General features: G+C 30.8%; 2 protein-coding genes across 4 annotated transcripts; both read right to left on the bottom strand.

The window, feature by feature from the left end:
* Positions 1-2308: 2308 nt before the first annotated feature.
* Positions 2309-7292, bottom strand: LOC126743127 (uncharacterized). 2 transcript variants are annotated; one of them, XM_050450093.1, is made up of 2 exons: positions 7181-7292; positions 2309-2737 (listed from the first exon to the last, which is right to left on the bottom strand). In XM_050450093.1, the coding sequence occupies exons 1-2, from the start codon at positions 7226-7228 to the stop codon at positions 2375-2377; spliced, it is 411 nt and encodes a 136-aa protein (XP_050306050.1). In that variant the 5' UTR covers positions 7229-7292; the 3' UTR covers positions 2309-2374. The 2 variants fall into 2 exon arrangements, with proteins under 2 accessions (XP_050306050.1, XP_050306049.1); XM_050450092.1 differs by lacking the exon at positions 7181-7292 and adding an exon at positions 2816-2974.
* On the bottom strand, positions 6684-15520 carry LOC126743125 (uncharacterized). 2 transcript variants are annotated; one of them, XM_050450091.1, is made up of 2 exons: positions 15353-15517; positions 6684-7112 (listed from the first exon to the last, which is right to left on the bottom strand). In XM_050450091.1, exons 1-2 carry the CDS (start codon positions 15398-15400, stop codon positions 6750-6752), a joined length of 411 nt encoding a protein of 136 aa, XP_050306048.1. In that variant the 5' UTR covers positions 15401-15517; the 3' UTR covers positions 6684-6749. The 2 variants fall into 2 exon arrangements, with proteins under 2 accessions (XP_050306048.1, XP_050306047.1); XM_050450090.1 differs by lacking the exon at positions 6684-7112 and adding an exon at positions 14846-15274 and having other exon boundaries at positions 15353-15520.
* Between the last annotated feature and the right edge of the window lie 3953 nt (positions 15521-19473).

The raw sequence follows: 19473 nt of genomic DNA, 5'->3' as shown, positions 1-19473 counted from the left end.
TTAAAACGAATTTAACAATGAACTTTATGCAAAAAAATAATTACGACACATTCTTATTTAAATACTGTGAACTGTAAGCGTGGTATTAATAAAACGTGTTATGCATGAATGTAAAATTATTGCAGGTATATAAAAATAATTCTGTGTTCTAACTGTAAATAAATTACTCAATAATGACTGAATAATATGCATGATTTTTTGTTTTTATTTTTTTTAACATTATTTAATAAGAAATTTAACTTAATCCCTAATATAATATAACAATTCACAAAATGATAAAAAAATCATATACCCATGTGATAGCCCAAACACATATAGTTATGCAGACTTTGATACTAATGCATTGTGAATCTTTTATACAAGATAATATAATTTTGTATGCCTTAGTTTTAAAAGTGTTTTTTTGTAAAAGAAAATAGGGAATTTTATAATGTTTTCTTAGACCCCTTACCATAAAAACCACACCTTGATTTGCCTGGGTAGAAGTCCTGCCAAGTACACCTGAATTCTCAAAATCAGAGATCCTTTGCTTAGATTTTTCGTAAAAAAGCCCAGAAATTAAAACTTGTACATCTAAAAAATTAGAGCGAAAAAACGTTATCCTTAATAGGCTATCTATAACTAGAAGGAGTACTTACTAAGGTTGTTCTCGATGAACTAAAATCTACCATTATTATACAGAGGTTGGAGAGGTGCTTAGTGAATTATAACTTGTAAGATTTGTAACCGTAATTTTTAATTATAAACATACCAACTTTTTTTCAAGTTCAGTTCTAGATTTTTATTCTTGAGATGAACTTAGAGTAAAACGCTCAATTTGAACAACAGAAAAATAAAAACTTCCAATTACAATAAAATCATATGAGTTTTGGCTTGTTTTCCACCCAAAGGAACATAAAAAAAGACAGTCAGAAAATACGATAGTTAAAAATGTGGTTTCTTTTGGGGTTCCAAGATTTACGATTATTCGGAAGAGTTTTAATATTATTTTGACATGTAATCTTTTAAATTTAAATACATTGTAACCACTACTACATATACCAATATTCAACAATCCAGGTCAAATTAAAAGCCATTCAAAAATTTGAACAAAACTTTATTGAGTTGCATCGACATGTTATTAAAATCTCTCTTGCTTAAGCAGTAGCAGCAGTTTCATGATTTCTACCATGAAAGACAAGGCATTCAACCAAACCATTGGCGGTTTCCTCTGGAGTGCCTTTATTAGCGACACATTTGGTCATAGCTCTTTCCACTTTTGCCGTGTTTCCGTGTAGCCATTCTTCAAAGATTTGCTTAAGTTCGGAGCTTTTCAAGGTGTTATCGTCATTCATCCATAGAGAAATGAATATTAATATACTTTTAATTACTCTATGCATTCATCCATCCGATTTCTTTCAAGATACAGACACCTTTTCCTTCGATTCTCTAAATGCTCTCATTTCCTTCTTGTTTACGCCCACTGCGGGATCGTTCAAACATTTTTCACTGGCAGTTTTTATCTTTTCTTGTACGTGTTCTCTTTCGATGGCAGGTCAAGTAAAAAAATGCGGTAAAAATTGTTTTTTGTAGTTTTTGTTTAAAGGTTAAAAAAATTAATTACCCCAGCTACAACAACGACGAAAATTGTCAAAGCATTAACCACTTTCATATTAGTGAATTTTACGTATTTTTGGAGAAAAGTATTGTCTTAAGATACTTTTGAATAACTGTGCAATGGTCTTTCAAATCCGTGGATGTCTATACCAAAAAATTTTGCCAGGTTTATTTCTTTATTGCTAAGTAAACAATTAATTGAAAGTTTTTTAATTAATTGCTTATTAATTAAAATTTTATCGTTTTATTATTATTTTTAAGTAATTTATCGTCTTAGCAGTAGGTCAACAAAGTCATCAAAAAATGTTAAATAATTTTATGTTTGAAAAGTTTTAGGGTTACAGTGAAGAATTTAAGAATAAAAATATTCATAGTAATTATCATGAAAATATTCCTAATAACAATAATTAGTGATAAAACGACAGAACACGGAAAATAATAAAAGCGCTAAGCCAAATGAAAACATATAAACACTTAGAAGTAGAAGAATAAGTTGGAAATGTAATGTAATGTAAAGCTGTATAGCGTGTTTCAATTGATCTTAGGCTTCCCAAAAATTTAGAAAGAAGAAAATACTTTTGATACTAATGTAAAAATTATTGTCCAACTGAAAAGGTATAATCAAATATAGACCTAATTGTTATTTCAAATAAGCAAAAGCTTATAGCATGACCAATATACAAATAATCAACTTTCTAGGTTAAAATAAAAGTTTTTCTTGATAGTTTTAGTAAAACTTTATTGACTTACATCAAAATATAATTGAATTATGCATGAATTATTGATGACCTCGAAGACGGACAAGGCATTCGAGCAAATTATTGGCGGTTTCCTCTGAGCTGCCCTTGTCAGCGGTACATTTGGTCATAATTTCATCCAATTTTTCAGGGTGATCGTGTGTTCCTAGCTCAAGGATTTGCTTAATTTCGGCGGTGTTCAAGCTATTATCGTTATTCATCCAGCCGTTTTCTTTCAGGACACAAATGGACAATTTTCCTAAGTTGGCAGGTTTGGGTCCAGTTCCTTTGGATTCTCTGTAAGTGTTCAATTCCTCCTTGGTTACGCCTATTGCGGGATCGTTTAAGCATTTTTCACTGGCAGCTTTCATTTTTTGTTGTACTTGCTCTTTGTCGAGTGCAGCCTAAATTAAAATAAACGATAATAAAATATACAAATTTCTTCTATAAGCGACTACTTAAAACTAAAAGAGATTACTTACCACAGCTGTAACAACGACAAAGATTGCCAAAGCAATAGCTACTTTCATTTTGATGAACAGTGTTGTTTCTTAAGATACTTCTGAATATCTGTGTAATTGTCTTCCATATCGGTGGGTATTTATACCAAAAAATTAACCGAGATATTTACTTATTACCAAGTAAACAATTATTTGAATGTTATACACTTTATCGTATTTTTTAGTTATCGGCTCAGATGTGGGTCAATGAAGTCACCAAATATTAAATAATTTACGTCAATAATGAAAAAATATATTAAGAAAATTTGTTTTAAAATTTTGGTGAGAAGTTTAGGATTACAATAAAGAATTTAACAATAGATGAGAATAATAATATTAAAAAACTAATAGCATTAGAATATATAGAATAAAAATAAAACCACTAACCAACACGAAGCTTAAAAATACTTGGGAATATAATAACACGATGGAAGTAAGCATATTGAACTAAGAACTGAGCATTTAAAACAAGATTATAGCAATTAAAAAAATTAAGTGGACGTAAGCAGAAGTAAGAAATTGGAAGACAAAAACTAGGAAACAAATAAACATACATGTTGCCCTTCATCCAAAATCAGCGGTCGATGTATGGTAAAATCTGGAAACAATGCAACTTAGAACTTTCCCAAAGATGTAAACATTTTAAATAACTCATCCAAATATCAATCTATTGCCTGTTTGCCTACTAGATACAAGATTTTGACATATTGTGTAAATTGCGTAATCTACGAATTCTTCTTTACGTTCCGTCTCCTAGTCGGAGGTTTGAAATCATTAGAGTAATTCGTACTTTATTTACAGCTGTTTTCAGAACTTATTTGATGTTAGCTTAGACCAGTCTCTTGAGTTCTTAAGCCACGATGTTCTTCTACCTCCTTGGTTTTTTTTCTTCAGAAAATCAGAAATGTGTTCATTTGCCCAACGCTTCCATACATGCTGCGCTATAGGTTGCTATTTCTTGTCTTCCTGTGATCCTTTTTCTTGCTTTGAAGTGCACACGTTAAAATACCATATTACTCTTGAATTTTGTTTCTAATTTAAACCTTAGTGTTCTCCCTTAACTAGTCTTTATTCCTAATCATCCGGTGTTAGAAGGATAAAAAGATATGTTAATACCTTTAGTCGTCAATAAAAAATGAGCCTCTCGATCAGCTTTCGGATCACAAATATAGAGAAATGCAAGTTGCCTAATGATCAGACGAAAATTCCATTGACACTTATATTGTATTCAAAAGGACGGGAGCGATCAACTTGGGTGGCGTGTGGCGGGAAATTTAAACATGATCTATGGCGCGATATTTAAATTTGAAGTCAAGGAATTCCAAAAGTTTAGGCGTTAACTGAAGAGTGATGAAAGATATATTATCATAATATTTTATTTTAATTTAATATAAAATTAACAATCCATTTACTAGTTTAAAATATACCTAATACATTTTTTTAAAGGAAAAATAAATGTTAATATTGCATATCTGACATCTCTTATAGTTTTGTTCAAGAATTAACACATCAGCTAAAATAATATTTGAATTAAATTTAGCTCTTAAGAAATTGCTTATTTAGGACATTTAAGGCTGGAATTTGAAAATACTTAAATATAGATACTTATTAGTAATTATAAATTAGCGCCATAGGTATGGCAGCAAATTTTAAATAAAAAAAACAAGACCAATTTGTTTTTTAATTATTTTATTTTAAGATGAATTGAAACGAATTTAGCAATGAACTTTATGCAAAAAAATAATTACAACACATTCTTATTTAAATACTGTGAACTGTAAGCATGGTATTAATAAAACGTATTATGCATGAATGTAAAATTGTTGCAGGTATATAAAAATAATTCTGTGTTGTCACTGTAAATAAATTACTCAATAATGACTGGATAATATGCATGATTTTTTGTTTTAATTTTTTTTAACATTATTTAATAAGAAATTTAACTTAATCCCTAATATAATATAACAATTTACAAAATGATAAAAAAATCACATACCCATGTGATAGCCCAAACACATATAGTTATGCAGACTTTGATACTAATGCATTGTGAATCTTTTATACAAGATAATATAATTTTGTATGCCTTAGTTTTAAAAGTGTTTTTTTGTAAAAGAAAATAAGGAATTTTATAATGTTTTCTTAGACCCCTTACCATGAAAACCACACCTTGATTTGCCTGGGTAGAAGTTCTGCCAAGTACACCTGAATTCTCAAAATCAGAGATCCTTTGCTTAGATTTTTCGTAAAAAAGCCCAGAAATTAAAACTTGTACATCTAAAAAATTAGAGCGAAAAAACGTTATCCTTAATAGGCTATCTATAACTAGAAGGAGTACTTACTAAGGTTGTTCTCGATGAACTAAAATCTACCATTAATATACAGAGGTTGGAGAGGTGCTTAGTGAATTATAACTTGTAAGATTTGTAACCGTGATTTTTAATTATAAACATACCAACTTTTTTTCAAGTTCAGTTCTAGATTTTTATTCTTGAGATGAACTTAGAGTAAAACGCTCAATTTGAACAACAGATAAATAAAAACTTCCAATTACAATAAAATCATATGAGTTTTGGCTTGTTTTCCACCCAAAGGAACATAAAAAAAGACAGACAGAAAATACGATAGTTAAAAATGTCATAATTATGTGGTTTCTTTTGGGGTTCCAAGATTTACGATTATTCGGAAGAGTTTTAATATTATTTTGACATGTAATCTTTTAAATTTAAATACATTGTAACCACTACTACATATACCAATATTCAACAATCCAGGTCAAATTAAAAGCCATTCAAAAATTTGAACAAAACTTTATTGAGTTGCATCAACATGTTATTAAAATCTCTCTTGCTTAAGCAGTAGCAGCAGTTTCATGATTTCTACCATGAAAGACAAGGCATTCAACCAAACCATTGGCGGTTTCCTCTGTAGTGCCTTTATTATCTGCCTTTATTCTTTATTCGATTCTCTAAATGCTCTCATTTCCTTCTTGTTTACGCCCACTGCGGGATCGTTCAAACATTTTTCACTGGCAGTTTTTATCTTTTCTTGTACGTGTTCTCTTTCGATGGCAGGTCAAGTAAAAAAATGCGGTAAAAATTGTTTTTTGTAGTTTTTGTTTAAAGGTTAAAAAAATTAATTACCCCAGCTACAACAACGACGAAAATTGTCAAAGCAATAACCACTTTCATATTAGTGAATTTTACGTATTTTTGGAGAAAAGTATTGTGTCTTAAGATACTTTTGAATAACTGTGCAATGGTCTTTCAAATCCGTGGATGTCTATACCAAAAAATTTTGCCAGGTTTATTTATTTATTGCTAAGTAAACAATTAATTGAAAGTTTTTTAATTAATTGCTTATTAATTAAAATTTTATCGTTTTATTATTATTTTTAAGTAATTTATCGTCTTAGCAGTAGGTCAACAAAGTCATCAAAAAATGTTAAATAATTTTATGTTTGAAAAGTTTTAGGGTTACAGTGAAGAATTTAAGAATAAAAATATTCATAGTAATTATCATGAAAATATTCCTAATAACAATAATTAGTGATAAAACGACAGAACACGGAAAATAATAAAAGCGCTAAGCCAAATGAAAACATATAAACACTTAGAAGTAGAAGAATAAGTTGGAAATGTAATGTAATGTAAAGCTGTATAGCGTGTTTCAATTGATCTTAGGCTTCCCAAAAATTTAGAAAGAAGAAAATACTTTTGATACTAATGTAAAAATTATTATCCAACTGAAAAGGTATAATCAAATATAGACCTAATTGTTATTTCAAATAAGCAAAAGCTTATAGCATGACCAATATACAAATAATCAACTTTCTAGGTTAAAATAAAAGTTTTTCTTGATAGTTTTAGTAAAACTTTATTGACTTACATCAAAATATAATTGAATTATGCATGAATTATTGATGACCTCGAAGACGGACAAGGCATTCGAGCAAATTATTGGCGGTTTCCTCTGAGCTGCCCTTGTCAGCGGTACATTTGGCCATAATTTCATCCAGTTTTTCGGGGTGATCGTGTGTTCCTAGCTCAAGGATCTGCTTAATTTCGGCGGTGTTCAAGCTATTATCGTTATTCATCCAGCCGTTTTCTTTCAGGACACATATGGACAATTTTTCTAAGTTGGCAGGTTTGGGTCCAGTTCCTTTGGATTCTCTGTAGGTGTTCAATGCCTCCTTGCTTACGCCTACTGCGGGATCGTTTAAGCATTTTTCACTGGCAGCTTTCATTTTTTGTTGTACTTGCTCTTTGTCGAGTGCAGCCTAAGTTAAAATAAACGATAATAAAATATACAAATTTCTACTACTTAGAACTGGAAAAGATTACTTACCACAGCTGTAACAACGACAAAGATTGCCAATGCAATAGCTACTTTCATTTTGATGAACAGTGTTGTTTCTTAAGATACTTCTGAATATCTGTGTAATTGTCTTCCAAATCGGTGGGTATTTATACTAAAAAATTTACCGAGATATTTATTTATTACTAAGTAAAGAATTATTTGAATGTTATACACTTTATCGTTTTTTTTAGTCATCGGCTCAGATCTGAGTCAATGAAGTCACCAAATATTAAATAATTTACGTCAATAATGAAAAAATAGGTTAAGAAAGTTGAATAGAAGTCCCTATTTTGTAGGAGAATGCGTATATAAAGATTACAAATAGGGGAAGTCTTTATCTCCAAGAAAAATGCATGTAGGTCACTTAGGTAAATGTATTATGCATTTCGGCTGTGTAAACAGCCATCACCAGATACAGAACATTACAAAAAACGACGAAATGCATAATACATTTACCTAAGTGACCTACATGCATTTTTCTTGGAGATAAAGACTTCCCCTATTTGTAATCTTTATGTTAAGAAAATTTGTTTTAAAATTTTGGTGAGAAGTTTAGGGTTACAATAAAGAATTTAACAATAGATGAGAATAATAATATTAGAAAGCTAATAGAATTAGAATATGTAGAACAACAATAAAACCACTAAACCAACATGAAGCTTAAAAATACTTGGGAGTATAATAACACGATGGAAGTAAGCATATTGAACTAAAAACTGAGCATTTAAAACAAGATTATAGCAATCAAAAAAATTAAGTGGACGTAAGCAGAAGTAAGAAATTGGAAGACAAGAACTAGGAAACAAATAAACATACATGTTGCCCTTCATCCAAAATGAGTGGTCGATCTATGTTACAATCTGGAAACAATGCAACTTAGTGCATATGCTAGCGGATCCACTCGCTACTTAAAGAGTTACAAACAAAAATTAAAAGCAGATTAAACAAAATACAGTTTAAAAAAAAATGAAAAAGCTTATTATGGACAACCGAATACAAAAAATGTTGGGAGTCTATTTATAAGAATCAAAACATCACGAGAAGGCTTTGTACTTACGAGAAATTTAATTTGCGACTAATTTTCCTATGCAACACCACAGTATAGCATTAAAGAATGTGGAAAAAGCAATTTTCAAAACAAGCAGCTAGAAAGCAACAGGTGGGAATAAAACTCATCAATTTTGAAGGAAACGGCTGAAATGCACACATACTTATATTGCTAATAAATGCTTGGTATACTGGTATAATCGCTATCCAGAAAAGCTCCCTAGCTGTTATGTACCTTTTTCCCAAAGATGTAAACAAGATTTTGACATATTGTATAAATTCCGTAATCTACGAATTCTTCTTCACGTTCCGTCTCCTAGTCAGAGGTTTGAAATCATCAGGGTAATTCGTACTTTATTTACAGCTGTTCTAAGTAACTTATTTGATGTTAACTCAGACCAGTCTCTTAAGTTCTTCCTTGGTTTTTTTTCCTTCAGAAAATGAGAAATGTGTTCGTTTGCCCAACGCTTCCATACATGCTGCACTATAGGTTGCTATTTCTTGTCTTCCTGTGATCCTTTTTCTTGCTTTGAAGTGCACACGTTAAAATACCATATTACTCTTGAATTTTGTTTCTAATTTAAACCTTAGTGTTCTCCCTTAACTAGTCTTTATTCCTAATCATCCGGTGTTAGAAGGATAAAAAGATATGTTAATACCTTTAGTCGTCAATAAAAAATGAGCCTCTCGATCAGCTTTCGGATCACAAATATAGAGAAATGCGAGTTGCCTAATGATCAGACGAAAATTCCATTGACACTTGTATTGATGTTGTTCAGAAGGACGGGAGCGATCAACTTGGGTGGCGTGTGGCGGGAAATTTAAACATGATCTATGGCGCGATATTTAAATTTGAAGTCAAGGAATTCCAAAAGTTTAGGCGTTAACTGAAGAGTGATGAAAGATATATTATCATAATATTTTATTTTAATTTAATATAAAATTAACAATCCATTTACTAGTTTAAAATATACCTAATACATTTTTTGAAAGGAAAAATAAATGTTAATATTGCATATCTGACATCTCCCATAGTTTTGTTCAAGAATTAACACATCAGCTAAAATAATATTTAAATTAAATTTAGCTCTTAAGAAATTGCTTATTTAGGACATTTAAGACTGGAATTTGAAAATACTTAAATATAGATACTTATTAGTAATTATAAATTAGCGCCATAGGTATGGCAGCAAATTTTAAATAAAAAAAACAAGACCAATTTGTTTTTTAATTATTTTATTTTAAGATGAATTGAAACGAATTTAGCAATGAACTTTATGCAAAAAAATAATTACAACACATTCTTATTTAAATACTGTGAACTGTAAGCATGGTATTAATAAAACGTATTATGCATGAATGTAAAATTGTTGCAGGTATATAAAAATAATTCTGTGTTCTCACTGTAAATAAATTACTCAATAATGACTGGATAATATGCATGATTTTTTGTTTTAATTTTTTTTAGCATTATTTTATAAGAAATTTAACTTAATCCCTAATATAATATAACAATCTACAAAATGATATAAAAATCATATACCAATGTGATAAACACATATAGTTATGCAGACTTTGATACCAATGCATTGTGAATCTTTTATACAAGATAATATAATTTTGTATGCCTTAGTTTTAATAGTGTTTTTTGTAAAAGAAAATAAGGAATTTTATAATGTTTTCTTAGACCCCCTATCATAAAAACCAAACTTTGATTTGCCTGGGTAGAAGTCCTGCCAATTAGACCTGAATTCTCAAAATCAGAGATTCTTTGCTTAGATTTTTCGTAAAAAGGCCCAAGAAAATTAAAAAATGTCATCAAACTTGTACATCTAAAAAATGAGAGCGAAAAAACTTTATCCTTAATAGGCTATCTATAACTAGAAGGAGTACTCACTAAAGTTGTTCTTGATAAACCAAAATCTACCATCACTATACAGAAGTTGGAGAGGTGTTTAGTCAAATATAACTTGTAGATTTGTAACTCTATGATTTGTAACCGTGATTTTTAACCATAAACAAACCAACTGTTTTTCAAAATTCAGTTCAAAATTTCTATTTTGAGATGAACTCTAAGTTTCTTAAATGACTGAATAAATATGTTCTCTCTTAATTCAAGCAATATCAATAAATACATCTTAAGACACACTTTAAAACTGGATTGCAAATAGGACATTTTTTGCATAAGGTGCTTTAAGTGATTATGCACACTTTGCATTTCAATTTTAAGTTGCATAGGATTATCAAGGTTGTTAAAATTGGAACCAGAAAAGTGGAGCAAATTTGATAATTGGTGATATTTTTACTAGAAGTGAAGTAATGATGGTTTCGACGGAAATTTGAAAAATTTATGATTTCTAGGACTCTCTGGGTAACTACCAATATACAAACTCGTGTATAAAAGATATTTGCACGTATATTTTAGCCTAGATAAAGATAAGGAAATTTAAACTCCCGACATTTCGGAGGATGAACTGAATTTTAAAAATTGAGAACTGTACCTCAGCATTATTAGAAAACATTTAGGTATTAATCCATAATTGAAAAATGTACCTGTCCTCTGCTCTGTATAGTTACAATATGATTCTTGTAAAATAGAATATCTTAAATAATACTTTAATTTTGAATAAAATCATGAGACTTGGCTTGTTTCTCACTTAAAGGGAACAAAAAAAGACAGCCATCAAATACGATAGTTTTGCACGATATTTAATATACGTCAAAAATTAGCCAATCAGAATCAATCAAATCATCTTGGGTGGTAAACTATTGCGCCTCTCTATATGGTGGGCTGGTTATTATTTTGCTATGATGGTGACTGTTTATTATTCTGTTAAATCTATTTTTGGTAAAAATCCGCCTTTTTTCAAGGTTGTAAGATTTACGATTATTCGGAGGAGTTTCATAATTAAGTTTGACATGTAATATTTTAAATTTAAAAATAACGTAACAATTACTACATATATCAGTAATTTACTATCCAGGTCAAATGAGAAGTCTTTCTTAAGAGTTTTATTAAAACTTTAGTGAGTTAGATCAACAAATTTTTGAAATGTCTCTTGCTTAAGCAGTAGCAGCAGTTTTATAATTTTTACCATGGAAGACAAAGCATTCAATCAAACCATTGGCAGTTTCCTCTAGAGTGCCTTTATCAGCGATACATCTGGTCATAGCCTCTTTCACTTTCCAGTGTTGCCGTGTAGCCCTTCTTTAATAGTGGAAGCGGTACACATGAATAACTACAAAAAAACCGCAAATTGTAATACAAGCAAGGCGTTTGGTATACATGTACTATAGACTCAAATAATCATTTCTACTCGAAGTTGCTTTAAATACATCCCTTAGGGGAGGAGTGGAAGCACCATTCTCTTCCCCCTCAAAATTCAGATGTATTTATTCACCAAATGTCAGTAAACCAGCTTTCATTCTGTTTCAAAACATTGTGAATTACGATCAGGTGTTAAAAAAAGGTAATAGTAGTCTTTGAAAGTAGTCAAAACAATTATTAACCCCTAAAAGGAGGTGGCTACCCCCTGATTTTTTGAAACTTTAGCGCAAAAGATAAATGTTTAAGTTAGTACATTTTCATAAAATAAATTTGATGCAAATTAAAAAACAAGAAATTTTGGAAACGTTTGGGGGGGGGGGTAGGGGAGGGGGAGAGGCACCTTCCTTTGCACCACCGCTCAACTTACAAGAAACAAAAAAAAATTGTCATGTACCATTGCGATCAATATTCTAGGACAGTTCTTTTTTAAACAAATTGTACTTGTGACTTTTTATGCCCTAAAATATTATTTTTAATGTATATACGGTGAAATTCGTCCTGGAAATAAAGCGGATCTAATGAGCATCCTTGAGAAGTACACTACATTATCTGAACATCCAATAAAGTGCCAAGGACTTGTAGTTGATGGTGCAGGACTAGTTCATCTATATAAGCCCACGGGCACTTCAACAAATGTCTCCGAATACTGTTCTAAACAGTTAGTTCCTGCTCTAACAAAAATTGATAACAGCGTAAGTGCTCTTAGAATAGATATGGCCTGGGATCTTTACTGCAATATGAGTCTTAAAGCAACCACTCGTGATCGAAGAGGTGCTGGAGTTCGCCAGATAGATATTCCTGAAAGAGGTAAGAAAATTTGACACAAATAACTTTTAACCAATAGTATTTGCCATTATTTCTTATTTGTTATAGATATTCTTCCAAAAAACTGGAACGACTATTTAAAAAACTCAGAAAACAAACAGGAACTGTTGAAAATTGTTACAAATGTTGATAATAAAATTGTAACGTCACCTGGATCTACTTCTGAGTTACAAGGATTGGATATTTCCCAAATGAAGGAAGCTGACGGCAGAATACTTCTTCATGTAAAAGATATGGTTGCCGACGGAATCGAGTCAGTTCTGATCCGCTGTTCCGACACAGACGTAGTTGTTGTGGGAGTATCTCATATCCACGAGCTTCAAGATCATGGTTTAAAAAAGTTGTGGGTTTTGTTTGGCAAATAAACTTGGTAGAGAAAATGCAGTGCGTGGATTTCACGGTTTTACAGGGTGTGATTCAACTTCCTTTTTTACATCAAAGGGTGCGTATTCTTATCATGGTAAGAGAAATTGTTTTGATATAATGTGTTTTAGGTAAGAGAAGTGCCTGGTCTACTTGAAAAGACCCAGACATTACTTCAGCTTTTAAGTGTTTGTCGTACCCCTCCAGCATCGATCAGCCGACTGACGCACACCAAAAAGCTCTAGAAAAATTTACGATTGATATGTACGATTCACGCAGCGAGATAACCGATATCACCGAAGCCCGTCGTCACTTATTTGTCACTGAAGAGAAGTCCATCTCAGGGATACCTCCTACCGCTGGTGCCCTTTTAGAGCATATAAAACGCGTTTAAGTACCAAGCTGGAGAGATATGGGGACGTGCACTGGAAAGCTCTATATCCAGCCGACCACCCCCAGAACAATGGGGGTGGAAGAGGCAGGAAGATGGTTCCCTTGAGCCAGTTTGGTCGCAGCTAGACTGGATATGGGCATCAGTTAAAGAGTTGGATAGGTGTGGTTATCGGTCTGGCTGTGACACAAATAGATGCTGCTGTAAAAAATATGCAATCCCGTGCACACCCGCCTGCAAAGTTTGCCACGGAGACTGCATTAATAAAACGTGTGTTTGTCAATTATTTTATCCTAATTATTGTATACTAATACTCCTTTTTTATTTTTATAGAGGGAAGCAATGAAGATGAAACTCTCTGAATAGAAAATGAATAGAAAATCAATTAAATTAGTTGGAAAGGCAAGAAGGGGCGCATTTTAGGGGTGCCTGCCTGCCTTCGTAGCACCCTCTGAGACCATATTTTATTTTAGTTGTGCCATAACTGGGATAAAATACCTATTATAACTAACATGTTTATATAACTAATACGTTTGTCTCTAAAAAAAATTAGTTGGTAAACTTCCCTTTTAGGGGTTAAAACTTATTTTTTACTCTCTTTAGGACTACTAAAACTACTGTCAGTGTCTATTTACCAACCACAAGACTTTCTAACAGGATAAATGCACGCTTACCTACGATTTGTAGAAAAATCTATTTAAATTTTCAGTAAGGGGTAGTTATTCTCCCCATTCCTCCCCTAAGGGAAATTTTCGTAGGAACTTCGGGCCAGAATGATTATTTGGGTCTATAATATACATGTACCAAACGTCTTGCTTGTATCACAATTTGCGGTTTTTTTCTAGCTACCGCTTCCACCATAAAGATTTGTGTAATTTCGGAGGTTTTCAAGGTGTTATCGTTATTCATCTATCCGAGGTTTATTTTCCTATACTTTTAATTCTCTAAATGCTTTTATTTCATCCTTGTTTACGCCCACTGCGGGATCGTTCAAACATTTTTCACTGCCAGTTTTTCTTGTACGTGCTCTCTTTTGATTGCAGCCTAAGTAAAAAAATGCGGTAAAAATAGTTTTTTTTTTTAAATTACTTACCTCAGCTACAACAACGACGAAAATTGTCAAAGCAATAAACACATTCATTTTAGTGAATGTTACGTATTTCTGAAGAAAAGTATTGTGTCTTAGGATACTTTTGAATATCTATGCAATGGTCTTTCAAATCCGTGGATATCTATACCAAAAAATTATGCCAGGTATTTATTTATTGCTAAGTAAGCAATTAATTCAATGTAATAAATTTTATCGTTGTATTATTATTTTAAAGTTATTTATCGTCTTAGCAGTAGGTCAACAAAGTCACCAAAAAATGTTAAATAATAACAATAATTAGTGATAACACGACAAACACGTAGGAAAATAATAAAAGCTCTAAGCCAAATGAAAATATATAAATACTTATAAAAGAAGTAGAAGAATAAGTTGGAAATGTAATATAGTGTAAAGCTATATAGCGTGTTTCAAATGACCTTAGGCTTCCCAAAGATTTAGAACGAAGAAAATACTTTTAATACTAATGTAAAAATTATTATCCAACTGAAAAGGTATAATCAAATATAAACCTAATTGTTATTTCAAATAAGCAAAAGCTTATGGCATGACTAATATACAAATAATCAACTTTCTAGGTTAAAATAAAAGTTTTTCTTGATAGTTTTAGTAAAACTTTATTGACTTACATCAAAATATAATTGAATTATGCATGAATTATTGATGACCTCGAAGACGGACAAGGCATTCGAGCAAATTATTGGCGGTTTCCTCTGAGCTGCCCTTGTCAGCGGTACATTTGGCCATAATTTCATCCAGTTTTTCAGGGTGATCGTGTGTTCCTAGCTCAAGGATTTGCTTAATTTCGGCGGTGTTCAAGCTATTATCGTTATTCATCCAGCCGTTTTCTTTCAGGACACATATGGACAATTTTCCTAAGTTGGCAGGTTTGGGTCCAGTTCCTTTGGATTCTCTGTAAGTGTTCAATTCCTCCTTGGTTACGCCTATTGCGGGATCGTTTAAGCATTTTTCACTGGCAGCTTTCATTTTTTGTTGTACTTGCTCTTTGTCGAGTGCAGCCTAAGTTAAAATAAACGATAATAAAATATACAAATTTCTTCTATAAGCGACTACTTAAAACTAAAAGAGATTACTTACCACAGCTGTAACAACGACAAAGATTGCCAAAGCAATAGCTACTTTCATTTTGATGAACAGTGTTGTTTCTTAAGATACTTCTGAATATCTGTGTAATTGTCTTCCAAATCGGTGGGTATTTATACCAAAAAATTAACCGAGATATTTATTTATTACCAAGTAAACAATTATTTGAATGTTATACACTTTATCGTTTTTTTTTTTTTAGTTATCGGCTCAGATGAGGGTCAATAAAGTCATCAAATATTAAATAATTTAAGTCAATAATGAAAAAATATGTTAACAAAATTTTGGTGAGAAGTTTAGGGTTACAATAAAGAATTTAACAATAGATGAAAATAATAATATTAGATAGCTAATAGGATTAGAATAAGTCGAACAACAATAAAACTACTAAACCAACACGAAGCTTAAAAATACTTGAATATTGAACTTAGAACTGAGCAGTTAAAACAAGTATCTATACTTTTGGTCCGTGGGGACCAGTTTGGAACCTTTAGGTCTTGTTTGTGAAGAGCCATATAGAATTTCTTAGAAAAAAACAAAAATTATCAGGTGTACTTAGGTCTGGTCAGTCGGGGGGGGGGGGCTAACGTTTATCTGCCAAGGAAAGAGATGACCAGTGGTTGGGGTATCATGCTTCAAAGAACCATAATTTGTTATATAGTCGTGTTGTGTGTCAATTTACTGTCTTATATTTCAAATATCTGTCAAAATATTTAAATTGTATCCTAAATTAAGCCTGAATACCAAATTTGAACAGAATCTAGGCTGAAACTCAAATGTCAGTTATCTGTCATAATTTATTACTTGTATCATAAATAAACCATAAATACCAAATTCAGAGAGAAGTTCCCATAAGGGTCTATTTATTGAAATAGAACAAACGGGATTTTACGTCGATTTGTTTTAATTTTTCTTTTTTATTTTTAAAAGTAATTGTAATAAAATATGAAAAGGTTTAACAGGAAAAAGTTAGTAAGAAAAAAACTATCAACGAATTGAATCGAAGCTATAGAAGTCGAGATATTAGTAAAAATTAAAAAAAAAATAAAAGAAAACTCGTTTTTTTCCCACGGTACCATTTTTTTTAATAAAATGACAATCGACAAATTATAATGTAAACCCTAAGTTGGCAATTTCCAGTAAAAAAAAACACAAGAAAAAAATGTTTTTTTTTTGTCGAAAATCGAATTATTTTTTTTAAATAAACTATAACACTAACAACATTTTGTCTTTAATAAAAGTTATGAGGAATATTATGAGGTATCCGTGCGTTAAAACGAATCGGTTCTAGCTATCACAAAATCAGAGAAAATAAAGAAAACCCATGAAACATAAATATCGAATTATTAAGGGTCCTATGAAAAAATTTTAATTTTTTATTTGTCTATCCTGTACTACTTTTAAGTACCTTTAAAAAGGTTATTATCGATTTGACTCTAAAATAAACGGAAAACCTATTTCTTTGCATTTTTTGATTTTGAAGCAAAATCCGGGCTCAAAATGAGCATTTTTTCAAAATATGCTCCGATTTCAAAATTTCTTTTTTCTGGTTAAAAATCATTCAAAAACTAGTAAAAAAGCCCAATAACACAAATTTCCACGATTTATACGAGTGCCACAATATAAAGGGAAAATAGTAGGTCCTATAAGCGTCTATGTATAGGGATAAGACAACCTAATTTTTACGTCGATTTTTTAAATTTTTTAGTTTTATTTCGAAAGTCAATTGCAATAAAATAGAAAAAGAATTAACAGGAGGAGAATAAGGAATAATAGAAAACATCGACGAATTGAATCGAAGCTATAAAGTCGAGATATTAGTAAAAATGTGAAAAAAAAACTCGTTTTTTCCCACGGTACCATTTTTTTTCTTAAAATGATAATCGACAAATTAAAATGTAAGCCCTAAGTTTGCAATTTTCAGTAAAAAAACCCAAGAAAAAAATTTTTTTTTTGCTCGAAAATCAAAAGGAGTATAGCCATGAAAAATTTCGAAAAAACGGTTTTTATTTTTTTCTAAATAAACTATAACTCTGACAACTTTTTGTCTAAAATAAAAGTTCTCGAGAATATTACGAGGTATCCGAATGTTAAAACGAATTGATTATAACTATCACAGATTCGGAGAAAATTGTAAAAAACTATTAATCATAAATATTGAATTATCAAGAGTTCTATGGAAAAATTTCAATTTTTTATTTTTCTATCTTGTACTACTTCAGGATACCTTTTAAAAAGGTAATTATCGATATGACTCTAAAATGAACAGAACACTTATTTATTTGCATTTATCGATTTTCGAACAAAATCCGGCCCAAAATTAACATTTTTTTAAAACATGCTCTAAATTTAAAATTTCTTTTTTCTGTCTAAAGACTATTCAAAAAGTAATAAAAAAGCTTTATGACAAAATTTTTCAAAATCTATAATAATGCTACAATATTATGAAAAAAGATAAGTAAAGCCTATGTATTCGAACTGACGATTTTTAATTTTTTTTTAAAGGCAAATTTAAGAAATAATTTAACTAATTAAGATAAAAGGAATAGGGCACCTACTACAAAATATTATCTATAAATATATACATATCATCTAATAGGAAATTTCAATCAAATCGGCAAATAGGAAAGAAATTTTCATAGTCACGTGACTTAAAAACACAATATTTTAAAAATTTGTAAAAAGTCAATAATGGCATCCTAATAAAACTCCAAATACCAAATTTCAACCCAATCGGATCAATAGCAAATGAGTTATAAGAGTCACGTGACTTTAAAATATAATGTGTTAAATATATGTTAAAATTTATTAATTGTATCCTAATTAAAGCCCAAATAAATCAATTTTGAAGGAAACGGCTGAAATGCACACATACTTATATTGCTAAATACTTTACTGGTATAATCGCTATCCAGACAAGCTCCCTAGCTATTGCACAAAGCTGTAACGTTCTTTTTGCCCCAAGATGTAAAAATCCTAAATGGCTCATCCAAATACCGATCTAATGCCTATTAACCTACTATATACAAGATTTTGACATATTGTATAATTTACATAATCTACGAAGTCTTCTTCACGTTCCGCCTCCTGGTCGGAGGTTTGAAATCATCAAAGCAATTCGTACTTTATTTACAGCTATTCTTAATATCATTTCTTTTTCCTTTAATTTTTTATTCCTTGATGTTCCAAAGTAGCATATATTTAGGTCCTCTTACTACATGTCCAAAGTATTCGAGTTTTCTCTTTTTTTATGTTTATGTTTATGTTTGATGTTTATTGTTTCTTCCTCTTTTTGGATTCTCAGACGCAGTTCTATGTTAGAAACTCTATCAATCCATGATAATTTCAATAAACGTTGATAATACCATCTTATAGGCTTATCCATTTTAACCTTTCTCAGTGTTCAAGCCTCCGATCCATAGAAAAGTGTTGAATGGCATCGTAGCATTCTGATGCTGAATTTTAAATTGAATTTCCTATTATATACAAACTTTTGGATCTTAACAAAAGCCGTTCTTGCTATTTATGTTCGCGATCTAACTTCTTACAACTGATCTAGCGTTATAAATACTTGGAAGTAAATAATTTAATCGCAAAAAAATCAAAAAAATGTATTAGTGTAAGGCATATGGATGCAAACAGCAATTAGGAACTGATTCAATAATTCTTAACGAATCTATAAAACACAACAGACATGTTTAAATGGCATGTGTCATCATGGTCAAATAAGCTGTCTCATCCACTCCTGAACATAGATCTCTTCCAATTTTTCCTGCGCAGCATCAATCCGTAAGAAAAGGAGTTTCTTACGAGGAATATACGCAATCGATATCTCGGAAACTAATTTTTCAAAAATTTTGAAAATTTGGCAACATGACACAGTCGATTGAAGCCACACAACTAAAATATTTTGACAGTTGTGACGTTTTTGGTTATACTGGAAGTAGGTGTCAACTTCGTTATTTTAAATTAAACTCCCTGTATATTTTTACATTTTTGGATTCGACGTGAAATTTTAGGTATATTTTGTGTATAATCTTCAATACCTAAGTGTAACCGTTTTTGACATATTTTTAAAATCATATGAAAAATTATGTTTATAAGCCTTAACATAA

Source organism: Anthonomus grandis, chromosome 12 (assembly GCF_022605725.1).
Source record: "Anthonomus grandis grandis chromosome 12, icAntGran1.3, whole genome shotgun sequence".
Classification (NCBI taxonomy): domain Eukaryota; kingdom Metazoa; phylum Arthropoda; class Insecta; order Coleoptera; family Curculionidae; genus Anthonomus; species Anthonomus grandis.
Note: the sequence above shows the minus strand (reverse complement) of the source record. Positions and strands in the feature narration are given on the sequence as shown.